The 24,407-nt window shown below is 43.9% G+C and overlaps 1 protein-coding gene across 1 annotated transcript in view; it reads right to left on the bottom strand.

Moving 5' to 3' along the window:
• The window catches only part of TOP2B (DNA topoisomerase II beta), a 777,593-nt gene that overhangs the window by 120,795 nt on the left and 632,391 nt on the right, over positions 1-24,407 (bottom strand). Inside the window, 2 exon segments of the mRNA XM_029589448.1 lie at positions 9,645-9,728; positions 16,163-16,318. Of these exon segments, the coding sequence (XP_029445308.1) occupies positions 9,645-9,728; positions 16,163-16,318 (240 nt within the window).

Below are 24,407 nucleotides of genomic sequence, written 5' to 3'. Positions count from 1 at the left end.
TTCCTTGGGGGTCGTCCTCCTGGCTAGGTCCAGGGTGCCCCCTGAGGAGCTGGAACTCACCCTGAGCTGGATCTCCCAGGGCCTCCTCGCACTGCGTGCACAGGGCGTCGGCCTCCTCGCTTTGTGCGTCGGCCTCCTCGCTTTGTGCGTCTCTGATGTGGCATGCTGGGCAGAGGCCTTGCGCTTTAATTTCTGTTCCTGGGGGTGCTATGGTTGTCGGCGCGTAAATCTTATGGGCTCCTGCGCGTTTAGGTTGAGCGTGTAAGTTGTGCGCGGGGCTGTGCCGTAGATATGCGCTCGGCTATGTGCGCGCAAGTTATGCGCGCAAGGATTTATGCGCGCGTAAGTCTATGCGCACAAGTGCTTTGTGCGCCTGGCTCAGGGATGTGTGCTCGGAGGCGAACGGAGCAGTGAGTAGGCCAAGATGGCGAAGGCGAGCACACGGGCAATATGGTGACCCCCTCGGCTAAACGGAAGAAGATTGCTGGGCCTGTCCTCACTACAGAGCTCCTGTGCCAGCCAGATGGAAGAAGACTGCCGGGCCCATTCTCGCTACAGAGTTCCTGTGCCAGCTAGATGGAAGAAGACTGCTGGGCCCGTCCTCACTAGAGTTCCTATGCCAGCTTGCTGATGTGGATTTTCTATTGTCATCATGTGTTGTCCTGCTGCTTCCTTCTTATGCCCTCCTCTATGCTCTGCCTGTAGTCCTGCCTCCTTGATGTGGTCACCAGTCATGGTTGCTGCTGGTCTCTCTTCTCATCATGTCTCATCTCCTGGTCCTGCTGCTGGTATGTCTTCTGATCATGTCTCATCTCTAGGTCCTGCTGCTGCTGGTGTCTCTTCTCATAATGCTGCTGCCTCATCTCCTGGGGCTCCTGCCTCTATGATGCTGTGTCATCTCCTGGTCTCGTCGCCTCCATGCTGTGCTCTCCAGTCCTAGTCCTGCTGTCTCCATGCTGCACTCTCCAATCCTGGTCCTGCTTCCTCCTACTTAAACTTTGCAGTGGGGCCTATAGGCTGTCCCCACTTTGAGTGCACTCTTTCAACATGGACTGTCTGGGCCTTCTATTGCCATCACATAGTTGTGTGGGTACCAGCTCTAATATTAGAACTGTACTGTAGTTATTGGGTTGCCACTTCCACCTTCTATGCTCTTTGCTGTAATCATGATTTTGTAAAAGGATAAGATGCTAATACTATGTGTCATGTTGCCATTTGTAACTATGTATGTACAGTTCTACACTAAATATGCTGGTCATTTCAGTTACAGTGTCACATAATATTTGATATCTTGTCCTTGTAGAATGTGATTACCAAATACTGACTTGTTTTGATTCTGTTACTACAATGTTTAATATACTGGTCACATTTTGAAACTTAACTATCAGGTGATATTTCATTCTGTGGTTTTTGTCTGAAGCGTTCACAAGATAAAATGTTTGTGACCCACATGACCTTACATGCTAGAATGCCATTGGCCACTGCAACTAGACTCATGTCTCACATGCAAGACCATAAAGCCTAGGCCATTAAACAGAAAGCTCATTGTATGCTCCCAAGAAAGACAGCAAGAGCAAAACATGAAACTCCTTACTGTGGAGCTTCAGAATTGGCTCCCATTGCCTTCTCCAGAGAGCATAATCTTAGCTAACTGTTGGGGAAATGGGCATGGGCATGAGATGGCCACTATCTAGTTAGTGTACACCTCCATATGCTGACCAGTGGATTAGGTGTAAAATGCTTGGCTAGAAGTGCTGTTGCTGTGTCTTCACTCTGTTGGTGACCAATAAGTTGTAAAGCTATACGAATGTCATAGTGCAGCTATAATAAACCATTGGCCTCTTCCTTGGTGAAGATATATCACCTCAGACCAAGCAATGGGCATTCTCTCCGGGTTTAGCGCCAAATGCTGGCATCACATAAGTTTTTAGTCAGAAGCCTACTTGAAAAGTACATAGAACCCTAGCTCTTGTTGATTTGTATGGTGCCAAAATGTGCAGCTGCAGGTTCCAGGCTCAGAAAATGCATAATATACATTTCAAACTTGTGTGCTATTAGGTGAAGTGACACTAATCACCCCACAAGAATTTACTTTGGACCCCTAACTTGTGTCCACACTCCACTTAAAAGGCATTAAAAAAACCTAAGCATTTTTCGGTCAGACACTTCAAAAAATATGTGATCTACTTACAGCCTTCTCTAATACCGTGTCAGCTGCTGTATGATAACTCAGGAGGAGTCATGGAGTTGTACAGGATAGAGATTCTCCACTGTCCATGAGCAGACAGCAATGAACGGATACAGAGATCATCCTTAGCTAACAGATATATACAGATCCACAACCCAGGCCAATCCAGGGGTAGGAGCCAGTCTGTTGAAGTCTGCTTGGTCCCAGGCAACAGGTCTCCTCGCTGTCTGCTCTTAGGCAGTGGGGAATCTCTCTCTAAATCTTGGAATGGCTCAAAGGGATTGGAGGTGGGGTATCTCCCAGGGCTGCTATACAGGGATGGTAATTTGAAATGTGTTTTTTTAATATTTGTATATTTTATTGTTTGTTTAACTTTTCTGTTAAACATAAGAACATTGTAAATTGTTAAATCCTCAGTGCAAAAGTACTAGGCAGGGAATAGCGAGGAAGAACAGGAATTTTATCAGAAGCTATGATCCCAAACAATGCATATAATTCGTCGTGTAAGTACACATTATGCTAGTTGTAAGCAGATCTCATATCGGGGCATACATTGCTAATTAGCAAAAGGTATACCGAAAATATAATCATAGGTCTTGTTGTATTTTTTTAGAATTATTTTTTGCTAAAGTGCAATAGTGCATAGTCCATATATGACCAATATTATGGTTATTACAAAAAGTATAACTTAGCTTGATAGGCAAAATGGAGGATCGCCAGAGACATGGTCATGAGTTCTTACAACCGGGAAGCCCAGTTCTTACAACCGGCTTCCCGGTTGTAAGAACTCATGACCATGTCTCTGGCGATCCTCCATTTTGCCTATCAAGCTAAGTTATACTTTTTCCCGGTTGTAAGAACTCATGACCATGTCTCTGGCGATCCTCCATTTTGCCTATCAAGCTAAGTTATACTTTTTGTAATAACCATAATATTGGTCATATATGGACTATGGACTATGCACTATTGCACTTTAGCAAAAAATAATTCTAAAAAAATACAACAAGACCTATGATTATATTTTCGGTATACCTTTTGCTAATTACCAATGTATGCCCCGATATGAGGTCTGCTTACAACTAGCATAATGTGTACTTACACGACGAATTATATGCATTGTTTGGAAACATAAGAACATGCCATACTGGGTCAGTCCAAGGGTCCATCAAGCCCAGCATCCTGTTTCCAACAGTGGCCAATCCAGGCCATAAGAACCTGGCAAGTACCCAAAAACTAAGTCTATTTCATGTTACCATTGCTAGTAATAGCGGTGGTTATTATCTAAGTCAACTTAATTAATAGCAGATAATGGACTTCTTCTCCAAGAACTTATCCAATCCTTTTTTAAACACAGCTATACTAACTGCACTAACCACATCTTCTGGCAGCAAATTCCAGAGTTTAATTGTGCGTTGAGAGAAAAAGAACTTTCTCCGATTAGTTTTAAATGTGTCATATGCTAACTTCATGGAGTGCCCCCTAGGCTGTCTATTATCCGAAAGAGTAAAAAACCGATTCACATCTACCCGTTCTAGACCTCTCATGATTTTGAACAACTCTATCATATCGCCCCTCAGCAGTCTCTTCTCCAAGCTGAAAAGTCCTAAACTCTTTAGTCTTTCCTCATAGGGGAACTGTTTCATTCCCCTTATCATTTTGGTAGCCCTTTTCTGTGCCTTCTCCATCGCAATTATATCTTTTTTGAGATGCGGCGACCAGAATTGTACACAGTATTCAAGGTGCGGTCTCACCATGGAGCGATACAGAGGCATTATGACATTTTCCATTTTATGCACCATTCCCTTTCTAATAATTCCCAACATTCTGTTTGCTTTTTTGACTGCCACAGCACACTGAACCGACAATTACAATGTGTTATCCACTATGACGCCTAGATCTCTTTCTTGGGTAGTAGCACCTAATATGGAACCTAACATTGTGTAACTATAGCATGGGTTATTTTTCCCTATATGCATCACCTTGCACTTATCCACATTAAATTTCATCTGCCATTTTGATGCCCAATTTTCCAGCCTCACAAGGTCTTCCCGCAATTTATCACAATCTGCTTGTGATTTAACTACTCTGAACAGTTTTGTATCATCCGCAAATTTGATTACCTCACTTGTATTTCTTTCCAGATCATTTATAAATATATTGAAAAGTAAGGGTCCCAATACAGATCCCTGAGGCACTCCACTGCCCACTCTCTTCCACTGAGAAAATTGTCCATTTAATCATACTCTCTGTTTCCTGTCTTTTAGCCGGTTTGTAATCCACGAAAGGACATCGCCACCTATTCCATGAGGCAAGACTTGCCTTGGGTAAAGCCATGCTGACTTTGTTCCATTAAACCATGTCTTTCTATATGTTCTGTGATTTTGATGTTTAGAACACTTTCCACTATTTTTCCTGGCACTGAAGTCAGGCTAACCGGTCTGTAGTTTCCCGGATCGCCCCTGGAGCCCTTTTTAAATATGAGGGTTACATTAGCTATCCTCCAGTCTTCAAGTACAATGGAAGATTTTAATGATAGGTTACATATTTTTACTAATAGGTCTGAAATTTCATTTTTTAGTTCCTTCAGAACTCTGGGGTGTATACCATCCGGTCCAGGTGATTTATTACTCTTAAGTTTGTCAATTAGGTCTACCACATCTTCTAGGTTCACTGTGATTTGGTTCAGTCCATCTGAATCATTACCCATGAAAACCTTCTCCAGTACGGGTACCTCCCCAACATCCTCTTCGGTAAACACCGAAGCAAAGAAATAATTTAATCTTTCCGCGATGGCCTTATCTTCTCTAAGTGCCCCTTTAACCCCTCGATCATCTAACGGTCCAACTGACTCCCTCACAGGCTTTCTGCTTCGGATATATTTAAAAAAAGATTTTACTGTGAGTTTTTGCCTCTACGGCCAACTTCCTTTCAAATTCTCTCTTAGCCTGTCTTATCAATGTCTTACATTTAACTTGCCAACATTTATGCATTATCCTATTTTCTTCTGTTGGATCCTTCTTCCAATTTTTGAATGAAGATCTTTTGGCTAAAATAGCTTCTTTCACCTCCCCTTTTAACCATGCCGGTAATCATTTTGCCTTCTTTCCACCTTTCTTAATGTGTGGAATACATCTGGATTGTGCTTCTAGGATGGTATTTTTTAACAATGACCACGCCTCTTGGACATTTTTTACTTTTGTAGCTGCTCCTTTCAGTTTTTTTCTAATAATTTTTCTCATTTTATCAAAGTTTCCCTTTTGAAAGTTTAGCACGAGATCCGTGGATTTGCTTACTGTCCCCCTTCCAGTCATTAAATCACCCCACCACCCCTACCTCTCTCACCAAATCCTGTTCTCCACTTTGGAAATTTTTTTTTGTTTTTTTTATAAAAATTGGACAGCGATTAATCAATTTTATAAATAAATAATTATGCAACTCCATGACTCCTCCTCAGTTGTCACACATCAGCTGACATAGTGTTAGAGAAGGTTGCAAGTAGACAGAGGTGCATAATCATGAGGCTGCGCAGTGGGCAAGCGATGTTGATCCAGTTAGTAGAACTTGTCCCCCATAATCAGTTGTATAAAATTGCCACCTATTCTATGTACCCAAAACCTATGCGACTACATAGGAGGGATAATTTGTAGGCCTAATCTGCCAGCATGCAAATATGGCAGAGTAAGCCTCAGAAGAGGCAGTATTGTATGGCAGGATCTATGTCTAGAAACCAGGATATGTTATACAGATAAGTTATGATGTAGGCCTCTGTCTCAAAAAGCTGAACCTCTAATAGGAGTGGTGGCAGGACTCCTGCTACCCCCCCCCCCCCACCACAGCTATGATCAACATGCTGCACAGAGCCCTCCCCCAACCCATTTATCAGTAGAACCTGATAGTAGCTGCCATAAGGGTGCTATTAGCCCTCCCTCTTCTTTCTACCCCAGCATCCCCAAATTCGGTGAGCATCATCTAACCCCTCCCCCCAAAAAACCCCCCACAGAAATAATAGTTTCTTGGGCAGATGAAGCTCTTCCAAATAGGTACACCCCCAAATACCAAGTACTGGGTGGGAGAGCTTAAGGTATCAATGGTGGGGGGAGGTACATACTACAGGCAGATATGTACTCATCTGGCAAAGTGCCACAGCATATGAGTTCAGAAGCTACAAATTTTCACACACCCCATCTCAACTTTATGAATAAACAGTGTCAGGCCAAGATGAAAACTTAGGTAAAGCGTGAGGGCATTTTTCCCCATCCTACATATTCACTCATCTGAGGCATTCATCGTAAAGTCCAAGTCTTACGGTGTCGATGGCGATGTTTCTCCCTTCGATCCCCTTGATCCTGAGGTGGAGTAGAGGGTGTCGATAGCTGAGAAGTCGTCGATGCCGGTCAGTCACCGGTTGGTGGTCGATGCTGGCGCGAAGTCGGCGGTGCCAGTTCTGACGATGTCTATGCAATGGACGGAGTCGGGGTTTGAGCACGGAAGAGAAGTTCCATCTTCTACATTCTGGCCTTGCGACCCTTCAGTGTCATTAGGGCACATTTGGTGCAGGTGAAGTCATCATGCTCGCGTCCTAAACACATTACACAGACTTTTTGGAGGTCTTTGATAGACATGGTGTGGGTTCAGTCCGGGCACCGATGAAACGACCATGGAAAAAATTTAGCCGAGGTATGGTCGATGGCCAGTAGGCTGCGAAGGCCAAACTCAACGGTAATCGACGGGAAATGGATAAAAACTTACCATAGTACTGCAGACTGAGAAAAGTTAGAGGAGGGACCCCTGTGGGGCAATTTAACTTGTAGTAATTCCGTGAGGAAAATTCCTGTCAGGAATCTCTTCAGAGCTCCTTTACCGCGAGGCTACTGCTGCACAGAAAAAGAAGACTGAAGGGAGACCCTGCTGGCTGCAGGGTTAGTGCCATGCTGGGCATGCCCAGTAGGGGCCAGTCAAAGTTCTGAAAACTTTGACAGAAGTTTTCCGTGAGTGGGCTCCATCCTGTGATGTCACCCATATGTGAGGACTACCATCCTGCTTGTCCTGTGAGAACACTGATGACAATGCTGGCTGGGATCCAGGAGGAGTAACCAAATACTCTTTGTAACAAGAGAGGAGGATTGGTGGTAGGCATTGGGTCCGGTGAAAACTGTGGCAAATCCCAAAATTGATGCAGGATTGGCGCTCCTCACCATGGGGTCGTTTTGGGGGCATCACAGCTAAAGCTTGTGCATCCCCGTGCCTGGCATCGTCCATTGATGGGGACCAATGCCAAAGTTTGATCAGCTTCCTTCGATGCTCGGATTGGTCCTTCCTTGGTGCCAAGGCCGAAGATGGCGAACCCAATGTCTTTAGAACTGGAAGAGGCAGGCGATGGCCTAACTCCACCATCCCTGGAAACCACCAACAGAAACAATGGCCTGCCGACGTTGATGGCTTGGTGTCCATCAGTGCAGCTCTGAAGTCCCTTGATGCCAATCAAACGTCTTCTGCCAGTAACCTTGAAAAAGTGAAGGCTTTGGTAACTGGAGGGGAAAGATGCAACAAATCCCATTCTGCACTGGTATATAGCTATGTAGGTAACGTGGCATGATACTCTGGTCCGGGCCTCATGTAAGAGCCTTGTGCTTTAATGGAGTCAAATGCCTGGAAGCTACAGGCAAATGTTTTTCGAATGCTTCAAAGGTTCTCTCTTGATCTACATTGACAAAGTCAGTGCAGAGCAAGAATGTTTTGTCGATACATGCGTCGGCTATATTGGGATTGTTAAATCTGGAAGGAGCCCCAACACCGGGTGTTCTTGGCTGTGCATCAATGGGTCATGTAATGGTGGACTTGCTGCTGTTGTTGTTCACTGAAATAAAAAATGCTTAAAGCCAACAGCTGTGGAGAAAACCTTCTTTTATTAAAATACTACAAAATAATATAAGATATACCTTAGAGAGAGAGGCAGCTTGCTATGCAAAGCACCAATATAACACTCCCTCTCAAGTGATTTTACTGATAGCAAGACTATATATAGGATTTCTACACTTGTTTCATCCACTCCTGAACTAGGTTACATAATTGCCAAACTTTCTATGTCTGGGTTTCTATTATAAATAATCTGAATGGACATATGGTAATTTGTTCTTGGCTTCCATGCTAATTATCCTTGTCTCATACGTAAATAAGGTTTCTATGGCTCGCAAAAATATGGAATATAAACTGGCCTTGTCTCTGTTCAAAAATATTCTATAATCTTAGATGGAATGTCAATTGGCCTTGTATCTGTTCAAAAATGTTCTATAAGCTTGTAGTTCGGCATTTTTTTAAAATCTAACTTACAATGTCTTTTTGTCTAGAAAAACAAGAACAAAGCTAAAGCTATAACGTTAGTACTTTAAAAACTGTCTATGATCAAAAATTAAAAACTTAGAACAAAAATTACTTCATGTAAGATATGTTAAAAAGTGTTTCACTGCTACTTCACCACTTTCATGTTTGTGATGGGGCTGTAAGCACCACAACACTGCACTGCAAGCATAGTGCATTGATGCATCTATGTACATTGAAGGAGAGCAGGCCCCATGTACTGAGGGCTTCAATGTGTCGTGCCCAATTGCAGCAGTGTCGAATGCACCGGTGCATCATACATTGGGCATCCTGATGCATCATGTGCATCAATATGTTGTAGGAACACAGACATAGACACAGGCATAGCAGTTTGCTTGATCATGGTTTGCCCCAAGGCATGAACAGCACATCCATGAGGCACATTACCTTGTCACAAATGCAATTTTCAAATCCACTCACATTAGGGGTTTTTTTTTGCCAGACATGCTCTGGAGGCAAAGTCCGTTTAATTTATTTTTTTGTTTGTTTAGTACTGAAAAGTTCTGTTGTGGGTGCTGCAGAAGAAGTGAGGCAACTAAAAAAGACAAATTATAGATTGAAGATTTTAGAGAAAAAGTATCTGGAAAGACGGAGTATATGTGGATGCTTACACTCAGACAAAAAATGACTGAGGAGGTTCACGAAGCAACACCCTCATGGGAACTCCTGCACATGTTCAATAGAGCTAAAAGTTCTACTAAGTTAGGAGAGATGAGTCTATTTGGTGCCTCTGGATGATGTCACCCCAAATGTCATGGATAATTCAGCCTGCTTATCAATGGTCAAAATTATTTTCTGAATTTCAGATCTTTAAAGTAAAAGGAAACTGGAAGCGTAAAAAGGTGGGAGAGACATAATAGTAATGTAATTTTTAGAAATTTCAAGTGATTATAATTTGTTTAAATGTATCTTCTGGATACTGGCAGACATCAGTATTTGTCCACAATTATACATTACAGATGATCCACTAATATTTAGAATGTATCACATACCAACAGGATATGGTTGAAAATTTACAATTTGAAATACAAACTACATAAAAAAGCATGCACATATATATAGAAAAAACTAAACATACATCAAGTTCTTCAATAAAGGCTGCCAAATCTTCTCTCCAAAGGCCTGAAGGAGACTTTCTCTTCAGGTCAGAGAGTTCCTTTCCCTAAAATAAATAGAAAAATGAAAGAGTAACTGAATGAATGCAAGTCTATATAGATACATTACATTCATAAGGCCATCTACTTTATAAATTAAGGAGAAATTACTACTTACTTGACAATTTCCTTTCCTTTAGTGATGGGTAGGTCAACCCCAACGAGTGAGTTATGCACCTCTGCCAGCAGATGGAGATGGAGCAAAGCTGATGTCACGGCCATATAGTCCTGCCCAGACATCAGTCCGCTAGCATTCTCTGGAAAAGCCAAACTGTGGACAAACTGATTATACTTGAACATTATCAATAGGCAAACAATCATGTTTCTCAGCCAAAGGAAACTGAAGTCAGTCAAGAAAGGAACATAACTAGCAAACTGAGGGCTAGAGATGTCACTTACCAGTTGACAATGAAGAGCAGGAATCATATTCTGCATTTCTTACCCTAAGACTAACCACCAATTCAAATACCGGCAGCCGAGGGCGGGTCTGTAATTGACCTATCCATCACTACAGGAAAGGAAATTATCAGGTAAGTAGTAATTTCTCCTTCCTTAATGTTCAGGTAGGTCAATCCCAACAAGTGGGATGTACCAAAGCTAACCTCGAAAAGGGTGGGAGGCTGCCAGCGGTCCAAACAATACAGTCCACGAAAATGTGGTGTCTTTCCTAGCTCTAACCTCCAAGCGGTAATGCTTTAAAAAGATGAGCAAAGATGACTGTCACCGCTCAGCAAATTTCAACATATGACAAGAAATGAAGTTTTGCCCACAAGACCACTTGATCAAGAGGAATTCGGTCTAATCTATCTCGGTAAAGCAACTTCAGCAGCCCCACAGGCTGTCATAACGACCTCTTTAACCTAGCAGGCAATTGTTGCCCACATCACCCTCACCATGGAGCACAACCAGACAATCAGACTTCCAAACAGCCTTAGTCCCCTCATAACACCACCATAAAGAATGCTTAACTTCAAAGGAATGCAAAAGGCAGTACTCAACTTCATCTCTGTCCCTATCCAAGACAGGCAGAGAAAAGAACTGATTAAAATGAAACTTCAAAACCACCCTGGGCCAAAAATGGAAAGCACAGTCCGAAGTTGGACCACACCCAGGTCATATGGAGAAAGGCTAATGGCAGAAAGAGCCTGCAGCTCAGAGACCAGACTGTGCCAAACAGATTGCTACTAGAAAAAACTGTCTTCAAGGTAAGCAGCCGCAAGGAAAGAGTGTGCAGCGGTAGAAAATTCAGATCTGCCAAAAACTCAAGGATCAAGATCAGGTCTCACAGAGGCACTGAAAGCCCCAACGGGGAGTGAAGATGTTTAAGTCCCAGCAAGAAATGGGACACGTCCAGATGGGAAGACAAAGGACCTCCAATGACTCTTCCCCTATAAACAAGCTAGGACTGCAACTTGAACCTTCAAGGAGAAAAAGGCCAAACCCTTAAGCAAGCAGTCCTATAAAAATTCTAAAATCAAAGGTATATCCAACTTGAGCGGTTGAGTACTTTGCTCAGAACTCTAGGCCTCAAGGACCCACCAATCTCTAATACAGACTAAAGTAGTAGGGCTCTACCTCCAGCGTCCATATCTTTTCAAGGTCCTCAAGGGTGAACAGACTGAGATCTGCGGAAGGAATGGAACCTCTGGGAAGAACCTTCCCTATAAGGCTAAAAATATTTCAAAAGGCTTTGCTTTAGGATAGCCTCAATCCTCCTATCCTGAGCATCCTTCAGTGCTACATGTCCCTCTACCGGGATAGTGGTATGGTTCGTGATAGAACACACCAAGGCATTCACTCTAGGGAAACGCAACTACTCTTTGGTCTGAGGATCTAAGGGGTATAAACCTGCCAAGACATGTCCTCCTATAAAGGAAGCTCCTGGCATACTCCATTCCAGATCAGTCAACTCCTGGAGTGCAACCTGGAGGGGAAAGAAACAAGAAGCCTTTTGTAGGGTACCAAAACAGGAACTTTCTTCTGCATTCCCAAGTAGCCAGTCCCAGCCACTCCAAGGGTCTTCAATTCTTGAGAGACCAAACCCGGTAACTCACTTTCAAGAAAGAAACAGAGTAGAGTTCAATTTGGTTCCAAAGGTGTGGAAATGTTCCTCATCACCATCATCGGTATCATTTTGATTCACCTGTATTCAAGCTTAGTCAGGTAATATTGAGTCATGGGGCTTAGCCACGGACCTGGCAAGGAAGGACTTGGCCTGCCCGGACCAAGCTTAGTAGGCACTGCCAATACAGACTTGACTGACGGAAGGCCTCCTCAGAAGGAGGAGGCCTTGACTGACGGAAATGACGCTGACCTCGGAATCGGTTTCTGTTAGAGCTGAAGGTCCTAAAGGACCGAGGACGATCCTCCGGTAACTTATGTACTTTATTCTCACCGAGAGACTTAATGATTTGCTCCAGATATTCACCAAACAACAATTTACCCTTGAAGGGAAGAGATCCCAACTGAGTCTTAGAAGAAGCATCTGCTGACCAGTTGCGTAACCAGAGAAGACGTCTAGCAGAAACTGCAGATACCATCGCTCTGGACAAGACACGGAGATCATCATATAAAGCGTCTGCTCCATACGCAATTACTGCTTCTAGCCGCTCAGCTTGTGGCACTTCCTCCGGAGGCAGATCTTGAGTGCCAAGCAGCTGCTGCACCCAACGGAAACCAGCACGCTGCATCAGAGAACTACAGACTGTGGCTCTAACACCTAAGGCTGAAACTTCAAAGATTCTCTTAAGGTAAACCTCTAGTTTCTGATCCTGTACATCACGAAGGGCAGCTGCACCTGTTACACGAATAGTAGTTATTTTATTAACCGCTGAAACTGAAGCATCACCTTTAGGAACTTTAAGAAGTTCCATATACTCCTCAGGGAGAGGGTAGAGTTTGTCCATGGCTCTGCCAACCCTCAGACTAGCCTCTGGCGAGTCCCATTCCCTGGACAACAATTGCAATAGCATGGGATGAAAAGGAAAAGTGCTTGCTAGAGGACGCAGTCCAGCTAAGACAGGGTCACCCTTTTTAGTTCCCACGGGGATAAATGGAGCTTCCTGAGGAGCATCAATATCTAATTCCACCAGAACATGAGGAATTAGGGGACCCAACTCATCCCTTTGGAATAAAGGCAGGACCCTCGGGTCATCACCTTCCACTTGAACATAATCATCCAGCGTATCTTGAAAAGTATCCTGAAGAGTACCGGGATCCTGAGGAGTAGAATCAGTCTGAGGAACCACCCTAACCTTAGGGATACCTTGAGGAGCTGTTGGAGGATCGAGGGGATCCGCAATCCTGGCCACCTTGGGAGGAGTAGGTGCAGGAACTGGATGCTGCTGCTGCTCCAAAGTGGCTAGGTAAGCCCTATGGAGAGACAAAATAAAATCTGCAGAAAAAATGGAAGGGAGAGGTCCCGGGGTGGGGACATCCGGGAAGGCTTCTGAAGGAGGCTCTTGATCGGGGGGGGGGGGGGGGGTCCTCCGGAGTCAATATCGGTGGAGCAGAGACATTTAAATCCTCCGGGGGCTGCTGTGGAGAAGTCGGAGCAGGCAACAAAATGGCCGCCGTTCCCGCTTGAGACAGGAGAGGAGCCGGCCCGCCCTCAATCCGTCGCGCTGAGGAACGCCCCGCTGAACCTGAAGTACCCTCCCCACCATGGAGGCAACTCAAAGACCATGGCGGGAGAGCCGGGTCCCCAGCTCTCCACAAGTCAAGCATCGTGAAGGTCGCAGCATGGGGGAAGGGAAGTTAAGGAAAATAAAAAACAACTTCCCCCGAAGGCTGTAAAGAGCGGGAAAGAGCACGAACCTCCGCTCAAATAAAGCAACAACGCCCCAGTAATTGTATTTAAAATCCTTTAACTTTCGCTTTATTTTTATTTTTTTTAATAAAGCAGAGGAATGTCGCGTCTCTGCAAGTGCTACCTTGAGGTAAACAGCTTTTCAAGGCAGCGGGTCGTTGTGGGGGGAGAGGTTGGACAACCAACGTGCATCCCAAACAGCCAAAATTAAATCTGTGAAGAAATATTACAGCAAAACTTAGCACAAGATTAAAACTAAATTAAATTAAACTGCTGTAGGTTCAGCCTGCAAGAATACAAAGTGAGAAAGCAAGGAGAAAAAAGGAAAAAGGGCTCTGAAACTTCCTCAGAGTAAAAAATTTCTTAATCTCCTTTTATTTATTTATTTTTTTAAAGATAGAAATGATCCATCCAAGAGAAAATTAGTGAAAGAAGAGATAAAAAGGAAAATTCAAACCCTGTAGGGAGACTAGTAGGGAACCGCAGGTTCTGTGACCGTCCTCTGCTGGAGTCAGAGCAACACTGAAGGGACGGAGAGGGCGCACCTGTGTCTGGGAGAGCGCCCTTCAAGTTTTTCCTCTGACTCCCTCTGCTGGAAAGGGGACATAACCCACTGTCTGGACTGATCCGGGTACGTACAGGGAACCCTCTTTCTACTACCTGTTAAAATTCGTGCTGCAGCATTCTGCAGGACCTGTAAAGGGTAAATGGAAGACGCTGGAAGGTACAAAAGAAGGGCGTTGCAATAGTCCATGCTTGCGAAAATTAATGTTTGTAGGACTGTGCAGAAATCATTTTGTGATAGTAAGGGTTTGAGGCGTTTTAATATCATTAATTTACAATATCCTTCTCTTACTTTCATTGGTATCTGTTTTTTTAAAGCACAGTTCTGGGTCAATTATTACTCCGAAATCTCTAATTTGTTCTGCCAATGTGAAAGTGGTGTTGTCTTGAGTTGTTATTACGCTTGATCCTCTGGGGGAGATTTTCCTTTCTAAGAGAATAATTTCGGTTTTATCAATGTTCAGTACTAGCTTCATTTGTGTGAGTAATTGCTTTAAGATATATTGACGGTTTCGTACATTTTTTCAATTGTATCCTGAATTGGTAACAAAATTTGAATATTGTCCGCATATAAGTAGTAGGTTAACCCAAGACTAGATAATAGATGGCACAGTGGCAACATATAGATGTTAAATAATGAGGCTGATAAAGCTGACCCCTGTGGCACATCAGTATTACGTTTTATTTCATCGGATATAGTATCATTAATTTGTACTTGATAAAACCAGTTATTCAGGTAGGATCTAAGATGGGTCTAATTAGTGCACCTTTTAGAATGTCAGGGAGATAGCCTTCATTGAGTGACTTATTGATAATGATTGTGATTGTTGGTATAATTGTTTGTGCAATCGATTTCAATTCAGCTATCGGAATTGCGTCCAATGAGTAGTTTGCTGGGTTCAGAGTCTTTAACAGAGCTTCCACCTCATTAAATGATGTCTCTTCAAAGTTTGACCATTTGGCCAAGTCTTTTTCACAGAGGGTTTTCACCTATTGTTTTGTACCATCTAAATTCATCAGTAGTTTATCTATTTTATCTTTGAAGAAAACGGCCATTTCGTTACATCTATCTTCTATTATCTCTAATCTATTATGTAAGTTATCTGCAGTTAATTTACTCACAATATTGAAGATGGTTTTCTGGTTATTGGAGAATTTTTGAATTTTCTTCCCATAATAATCTTTAACATTATTAATCAGCTTTTTATAATGGGCTAGAAAACATCGATAAATACTTAACGCTTCGGTTGTTTTATTCTTCCTCCAGTTTCTTTCCTTCTTTCTCAGAACTTTCTTAGCTTCCCTAATATGATCGTATATACCAGGGGTTTTGTTTTCCTTTATCTATCAATTTTTTTTTAGTTTTAATGGGATTAATTCTCTCTGCGATTTCTGAGGTTATTTCTATCCAAGACTCTATTGCTTTACTTCCGGTTGACATGTTTATGTCCAACAATTTATCTGAGATCTCCTTATTTAATTCCTCAGCTCTGAATAGTGGTCTGTATTTAAAATAACACATGCCATGAGAATGTGAAGCTGGCGTAGAATTGAAAGTAATTTCTGAATGGACTAAAAAGTGATCAGACCATGGAACCAGGGTAATATTCACAGTTGAAGTAGATATCAGATTAGTATTGCTAAATATTAAATCTAGTGCATGTCTAGTTAATACGGGTCAAGAACAATGCCAGAAGTTCCTCTTCACAATATTCACTCCAAATCACTTGCATGGCTGCAAGTGTGCACACTCTCTTCTGAATTTTGCAGAACAGAGTCTAAAATCATGAAAGCACAAAACATAAGGAACTTTACACCTTATTTCATTATATGCCAATCAGGCATATGCATTTGTTTCACTATTTATGTGTGTAAATCATGGACTTTAAGGTACACACATAACTGATAGTGTGTGTGTACTTTTAATAACTCGAGTTATACACATACTGTTTTACGCGTGTACTATAAAGTCCGAGTTACAAGCATAACTTGGAAATGAAACAAATGCACATCCCTAATGCCAATATCAATTGTTTCATTCCTTTTAAGAAAGAAAGAAAAATACTGTACTTTTCCATCCCTCTGTTTAATCAGCTCATCTACTTTCTCCTTGGTGAGGCTCCAGAGTGACATATTAAGGATGTAGTTATAGTCTGGGCCTGTAATAGGGCCTGAATCCGAGGACCTGCTATCCATCAGGTCTGTTGTTTCTTCCTCTTCTGTCACCTGGCCAAAAAATAGAATAGCAAATGAAAAAGTCACATATGAATTATAAAAAGTACTAAAATGTATTTTTTCAGGTGACAATGCCGTTCCCTTGTGTGGTGAAAGTGAGGTTTAGACAGTTTGCTAAAGTACCAAAGATATGGTGCAAAGTACAATAGGGTCAACAAATAGAGAAGGTACTACAAGAATATCACTAACACTATACAGCAAAATTGCTTACCTTGTAATAGGTGTTATCCCAAGACAGCAGGATGTAGTCCTCACATGTGGGTGTCGTCACTGGACGCAGCCCTATCACGGAAAACTTTCTGTCAAAGTTTCTAGAAACTTTTGACTGGCATACTGAGCCCGAGCATGCCCAGCATGCCATGATCCCTCAAGCCACAGGGGTCTCCCTTTAGTCTCGTATGTAGCAATAAGAGTTAGCAAAAATAAAATAATAAAACGTACCAGACCCAACTCCGCGGGGAGGCGGGTGGGTTTCATGAGAACTACATCCTGCTGTCCTGGGATAACACCTATTACAAGGTAAGCAATTTTGCTTTATCCCAGGACAAACAGAATGATAGTCCTCACATATGGGTGATTAGCAAGCTACAGGCTGAGTCATTCTTGTATTGGACCAACAGCAAACAACTTGTGCAACGGGCACAACTGGTGTACTATTGGAAAAAAGGAGGCAGCCTGAAATCACAGTAGTTTGGATGCGGAAGGAGTTGGGATTACGCTGGAAACAAGTTCTTTAAGACAGATTGTCCGAAGGCTGAATCTTGATTTCCTTCTTTGTCCAAACAGTAATGAGATGCAAAGGTGTGACGAGAACTCCATGTTGCAGCTTTACATATGTCAGCTATTGGTACTGAACGATAGTGTGCTACTGAGGTTGACATTGCTCTTACTGAGTGCGCCTTTACTCACCCTTGAAGAGGAAGGCCTGCTTTTTCATAGCTGAACTCTATACAATCTGCCAGTCAGTTAGAGAGAGTTTGTTTGCCCTTATCAAAAGAAACAAAGAGTTGAGTGGATTTCCTATGGACTGCAGTGAGGTCTAGGTAATATGCAAGTGCACGTTTACAGTCTAAGGTGTGCAAAACCCTCTCTCCTTGGTGAGAGTGAGGTCTTGGGAAGAATGTGGGCAAGACTACTGACTGATTCAAGTGGAATTCCGTAACTACCTTGGGAAGGAATTTAGGGTGAGTATGGAGTACCACTCGGTCATGTTAAGAACTTTGTATAGGGTGAGTATGTGACAAGTGCTTGTAACTCACTAGCCCTTCTAGCAGATGTAATAGCTATTAAGAAGACAACTTTCCATGAAAGAAATTTAATATCGCAGGAAACCATGGGTTCAAAAGGAGAACACATGAGTCTTGTTAGCACCACATTAAGGTCCCATTCTGTAACTGGTGGCCGTAACGGGGGTTTAAGGTGAATTAAACCTCTCATATATCTACTGACAAGGGGGTTGCGCTGATATGGGTGCATCCCCTTTTCTATGATGGTAAGCTGAGATAGCACTTAAATGGACCTTTACAGACGTGGTCTGTAGACCAGAGTCTGAAAGGTGCCAAAGATAGTCTAATAATGATGATGTGGGGCAGGAAAAGGGGTCAATACCTTTCTGAGCACACCACATGGTGAATTCGTTTCCACTTAGACCGATAGGTTTTTCTTGTGGAAGGTTTATGTGAAGCTACAAGCACTTGAGAGACATTAGCTGAAAGATTGAGTGGTTGCAGGATCAAGCTTTCAACATCCAGGTTGTTAGAGATAGGGATTGAAGGTTGGGATGGCGCAACCTGCCCTGATCCTGAGTTATAAGAGTGGGAGCTGTACCCAGGAGAATCGGTTCTCTGATCGAGAGGTCGAGAAGTATGGGAAACCACACCTGTCGAGGCCAATATGGGGCTATGAGTATCATTGACCCTTTGTCTTGTTGTAGCTTCACTAGAGTCTTGGCTATTAGCGGTATCGGGGAATACGCATATAGAAGGCCTGAATTCCAGGGGCGAGCAAAGGCGTCCTTGGCTAACTGGTTTCTCTGTTTGTGCAGGGAGCAGAATCTGTCCATTTTGTGATTCAGTTCGGATGCAAAGAGGTCTACTGTTGGTTGACTCCAACGCTGAAATATCCTGGTCGTTACGAAAGGATCCAGGGACCACTCGTGAGGTTGGAACTGATGACTGAGGCAGTCTGCAACTACGCTGTGAATGCCTGCTAGATAAGTGGACCGGAGAAATATGGAATGTGTCAGGGCCCAGTCCCAAATCTGTGCAGTTTCTTGACAAAGGAGATATGAACCCGTACCTCCCTCTTTGTTCAGGTACCACATGGCTACTGTGTTGTCCATCTGTATATGAACAGTCTTGCGTGAAAGGCAGTCCTTGAACGCATATAGAGCATAACGTATAGCTCGAAGCTCCAGGAAATTGATTTGAAATGTTGCTTTGAGTTTTGTCCAAGTACCTTGAGTTTGGAGATTGCCTATGTGTGCTCCCCAACCTAAGGTGGATGCATCTGTAGTTAAAGTTACTTGTGGAACTGGTTATTGGAAGGGTAGACCCTTGCGCAAGTTGTTCGTGTTTGCCCACCAGAGGAGAGATGAACATAACTGGTGGGTTATTTGTACTGGATATGACAGTGGTTGAATGGCTTGGATCCATTGTGATCTTAATGTCCATTGTGTTATTCTCATGGCTAATCTGGCCATGGGAGTGGCATGAACTGTCGAAGCCATGTGGCCCAGCAGAGTTAGAAACTGATGGGCTGTTGCAGTGTCCTTTGTGCACAGAAATCGCGCTAATGTGGAGAGTGTCTCTGCGCGGTCCTTTGGTAGGAAGGCTGTTGATATTGATGTGTTCAACTCTGCTCTGATGAACTGCAATAGGCAAGATGGCATGAGGTGGGATTTTTGGTAATTGATTAGAAATCCCAATGTTACCTGCAGGAACACTCCCGATGGCGTCGGCGTCTTCCCCTGACGCTGGCTTCCTTCATGGCGCGGCCACGCCCCCTTTTGACGTCAGACGCCGGCGGAAGTGCTGGGCAGCGCGGGAAAGCTTGCCTATTTATAGGGAGCTTCTTCTCTTCCGTGCTGCTTCGGCCACGAGTAGTGTTGGGGAGTTTTTCTGCTGTTTTCCTGCTGCTTGCTGCCTGCTAGACCCGGACTGTTATTGGATTACTCTACCTGCTGCCTGCCTCTGGATAAGTTGTCTTGGTTCCTGTTGTTCGCTGCCTGCCCTGACCTGGACTGTTACTGGATTACTCTGCCTGCTGCCTGCCTCTGGATAAGTTGTCTTGGTTCCTGTTGTTCGCTGCCTGCCCTGACCTGGACTGTTACTGATTAATCTGCCTGCTGCCTGCCTCTGGATAAGTTGCCTTGGTTCCTGTTGTTGCTACCGGCTCTACCTGGACTACCGGTGGTCACCTAACCAGACGCCAGTCCTCGAGATTCCTGTTCCAAGTGTCTCTACTAGCCAAGGTAAGCGGTCACCAGTCTTGGATCCACGTCTCATTGTAACAGTTGGCCGAAGCCATGGAACCAGTCGATCTGACCGCACTTCAGGCCATCCCAGGTTTGGCCTCCCGGCTTCAGCAACAACAAAGGGTCCTCGACCAAGTAACTGGGGTACTAGACCGCTTAGTCGCCCGTATGGATGCGCTAGCCCATGCACCTGCAACATCAGTGACGAATATCACTGCTTCATCTAACCCTATCCGTTTACCTCCTCCGCCACGATTTAACAGAACTTCAGCGCAGTGTCGGGGCTTCATTAATCAATGTCGAATGCACTTCTCACTACAGTCATCTTCGTTCCCATCAGACAAGACTAAAATTACCTTCATTTTGTCACTGCTGGAGGGTCCAGCCCTGGCCTGGGCTTCACCTTTGTGGGAAAGAGACGACCCCATTCTTAACAATCTGCATCGGTTCCTGAAAGAATTCCGGCTCATCTTTGACGAACCAGGTCGTTCTACTTCGGCAGCTAAAGATTTATTACAAATCAAACAAGGTTCTCACTCAGTAGGTGATTATGCCATTCAATTCCGAACCTTGGCAGCGGAACTCGCTTGGGGTGAGGATAGTCTCACCGCCATATTTCGACAGGAGCTGGCCGAGAACATAAAGGATGAATTGGCTGGCAGGGATCCCCCGGAATCTTTAGAACTTATCAGGCTAGCCATTCGATTGGATTTACGATTTCAAGAAAGAGCACGTGAACGTACTGCCACTCGAAGGAAATTTCGTTTAGCCCCCCACCTTTCAGCAACCTGTTGTCGCCCCGCGACTGACTGAGGTACCCGTGAACTTCGAGGAACCCATGCAAATTGACAGATTTTGATTAACTCCTGAGGAACGTCAATGACGAAGACTGAGAAATCCCTGCATGTATTGTGCAGGATCAGGCCATTTCGTTAACAAATGTCCCAACAAATTGGGAAACTCTCGGACCTAGGTCAGGTAGGAGAGGCCTCCCTGGGTCCCACCAGTCCCTCTCCTCAACTACTGATTCCTGTGACCATCATCATTAAGGACAACCCTATTCAACTTCAGGCTTTCATAGATTCAGGGGCGGCCGGCAATTTCATTGAAGAAAGTCTGGTAAAAAGCCATCATATTCCTGTGGAACCGTTACCCATTTCCCTTTCAGTTACCTCTGTATCTGGACAGCCTGTGGGAATTTGAATATCTCACATTACCAAACCCATTTTAATGAATTCAGGAGTTCTCCATTAAGATAGCATTCAACTGTATGTACTTCCATCCTCGGTCAACCAAATAATCTTGGGTCTACCCTGGTTAAGGAAACATCAACCTCGACTGGATTGGGCCTCTCTACAATTAATTAGTTGGAGTCCATTCTGTTTTCAAAACTGCCTAAAACAAGTTCAGAATTGTAGAATCCAATATACGCAGCTCTCTTCCGGCATTCCCGCCCCTTATGAAGAGTTCGCAGACGTTTTTAGTCAACAACAGAATCTTTACCACCTCATCGAGATTATGATTGTGCAATTGATATTCTCCCAGGAAAAGCTCCTCCTAGGGGCAGGATTTATACCCTATCAGAACCCGAATCAGCAGCCTTGAAACAATATATCGAGGAGAACCTAGCACGAGGATTCATCAGACCTTCCACTTCACCAGCTGGAGCGGGATTCTTTTTTGTTAAAAAGAAGGATGGGTCCTTAAGATCCTGTATTGATTATGGAAGTTTAAACAACATTACCAAGGTATCCTATTCCCCTTATTTCGGAACTATCTGATCGGATTAAAGGAGCTCAAGTCTTTACTAAAATGAATTTAAGAGGGACCTACAACTTGATTCGAATTCGAGAAGGAGATGAATGGAAAACGGTTTTTAACACACACAGTGGACATTACGAATACAGGGTAATGCCGTTTGGTCTTTGTAATGCTCCTGTCGTATTTCAAGCCATGATCAATGACATATTTCGCGATATCCTCTACTCCCATGTCATTGTCTATTTGGATGATATACTAATTTTTTCTAACAACATGAAACAGCATTAGGAGCATGTGTGACAGGTTCTGCAACGTCTCAGAGAAAATAAACTTTATGCCAAACTAGAAAAATGTGTGTTTCATAAAGATCAGTTACCATTCCTGGGATATATCATCTCCAACAAAGGTTTATCCATGGACCCGGGTAAACTCAAAGCCATTTTGAACTGGCCTCAACCCATAGGATTGAAAGCCTTACAAAGATTTCTGGGGTTTTCCAATTATTATAGACAATTCATTCTGAATTTTTCTTCTTTAGTGGCTCCTCTTACTGCCCTCACAAGAAGGGAAGCGCCCATCCAGAAATGGCCGGAGGAGGCCGTCCATGCCTTTCTTCAATTAAAAAAGGAATTCACCAAGGACCCTTGCTTCAAGCACCCCGATTCCACCAAACCCTTTATTCTAGAAGTTGATGCCTCTGCTGTAGGAGTGGGTGCGGTTCTGCTACAAACGGCAGACGATGGGAAAGTGGTGACGTGCGCTTTCTTTTCAAGAAAATTCTCATCAGCAGAGAGAAATTATACCATCGGGAATTGGGAACTTTTAGCGATAAAGTTGGCCTTTGAGGAATAGCGTCATCTCTTAGAAGGCTCCCGGTATACTGTGACTGTCTACACGGATCATAAAAATCTGGAATACCTGGAGAAGGCTCAACACTTAAATTCCCGACAAGCTCGCTGGGCACTTTTTTTTAGCAGGTTTAATTTTGTTTTGCATTTCCGACCCTGCACAGAAGAATCTGCGAGCGGACGCCCTCTCAAGAAGCTTTGATCGTGATGATATACCTGACCCTCCTCGATACATAATAGATCCTGCACAGTTACAGCTGGCTGCTACCTTTACAGTTCTCATTGGTAAAACAGTGGTTCCCAAACGGTTGAGATTAAAAGTTCTTCATTGGGCGCATGACGCTCAATTAGCAGGGCATGCGGGAATTTCACGTACCAAGGATCTGGTATCTAGACATTATTAGTGGCCCCGGTGGGAGAAAGATATTAAGGACTATGTAGATTCATGTTCGGTATGTGCAGCTCAGAAGACTCCTCGACGGAAACCCTTTGGTCTCTTACAACCGTTACCAGTCCCCACAAAACTGTGGACTCACATTGCCATCGATTTTATCACTGATCTTCCGACTTTTGACAATAACGCTGTCATATGGGTGGTGGTGGACTGTTTTTCCAGAATGGCTCATTTTATTCCACTGCCGGGATTACCTTCTGCGTCAGAATTAGCTCACTTATTTCTTCAACACATTTTTCGTCTTCATGGCTTGCCTCTCAGTATTGTTTCAGATAGAGGGGTGCAATTTACAGCTCGATTTTGGAAAGAACTGTGCAAACTTCTAAAAATCAAACTTGAATTCTCCTCAGCCTATCATCCCCAAACCAATGGACTCACGGAACGAACGAATCAATCCCTGAAGGCTTTCCTTCGATCTTATGTCAATCAACGACAAGATAATTGGGCTCCCTTGTTGGTCTGGGCAGAAATATGTCATAATAATCATTTGACCCAAGCTACGGGGAGGTCTCCCTTTTTTGTAGTCTTTGGTAGACACTCACGACTCCCGTTACCTATCGCTATCTCTTCAATTTGGCCGGCTGTCAACACTACCATCGCCTCTATGACCAAGTTATGGGAGGAGACACGAGCCTTACTATTAAAGAATGCCGCTAGAATGAAGATCCAAGTGGATAAGACGAGATGTCCTGCTCCTCAACTCCAGGCAGGAGATCTTGTGTGGTTGAGCACGCGCAATCTTCGATAACGCATGCAGTCTTTAAAATTTGCACCTCACTTTATTGGACCTTTCCCTATTGAGAAGCAGTCACTTATAGACTGCATTTACCGTCCTCTTTGCGGATTCACAACACCTTCCACGTGTCTTTACTCAAACCTGCAATTTTGTCTTGGCCTTCCAGAAGGAGGCGGCCTAATACGCACATAATACAGAATGATAACCAATTCGAAGTGGAGGACATCCTGGATTCCAGAAGATGTAGGGGACAACTACAATATTTAATTTCTTGGAAGAACTTTGGACCTGAAGAGAATCCTTGGGAACCTGCTCATAATATACAGGCACCTCGTTTGCTTAAAACCTGCAGGAACACTCCCGATGGCGTCGGCGTCTTCCCCTGATGCTGGCTTCCCTCGTGGAGCGGCTCCGCGCAAATCGGGGCTTGGCCACGCCCCCTTTTGACATCAGACGCCGGCGGAAGTGCTGGGCAGCGCGGGAAAGCTTGCCTATTTATAGGGAGCTTCTTCTCTTCCGCGCTGCTTCGGCCACAAGTAGTGTTGGGGAGTTTTTCTGCTGTTTTCCTGCTGCTTGCTGCCCGCTAGACCCGGAATGTTATTGGATTACTCTGCCTGCTGCCTGCCTCTGGATAAGTTGTCTTGGTTCCTGTTGTTCCCTGCCTGCCCTGACCTGCGCTGTTACTGGATTACTCTGCCTGCTGCCTGCCTCTGGATAAGTTGCCTTGGTTCCTGTTGTTGCTACCGGCTCTACCTGGACTACCGGTGGTCACCAAACCCGACGCCAGTCCTCGAGATTCCTGTTCC

The sequence above is a fragment of the Rhinatrema bivittatum genome, chromosome 2 (genome assembly GCF_901001135.1).
Source record: "Rhinatrema bivittatum chromosome 2, aRhiBiv1.1, whole genome shotgun sequence".
NCBI classification, from domain to species: domain Eukaryota; kingdom Metazoa; phylum Chordata; class Amphibia; order Gymnophiona; family Rhinatrematidae; genus Rhinatrema; species Rhinatrema bivittatum.
This window is presented reverse-complemented; position numbering and strand designations above follow the sequence as displayed.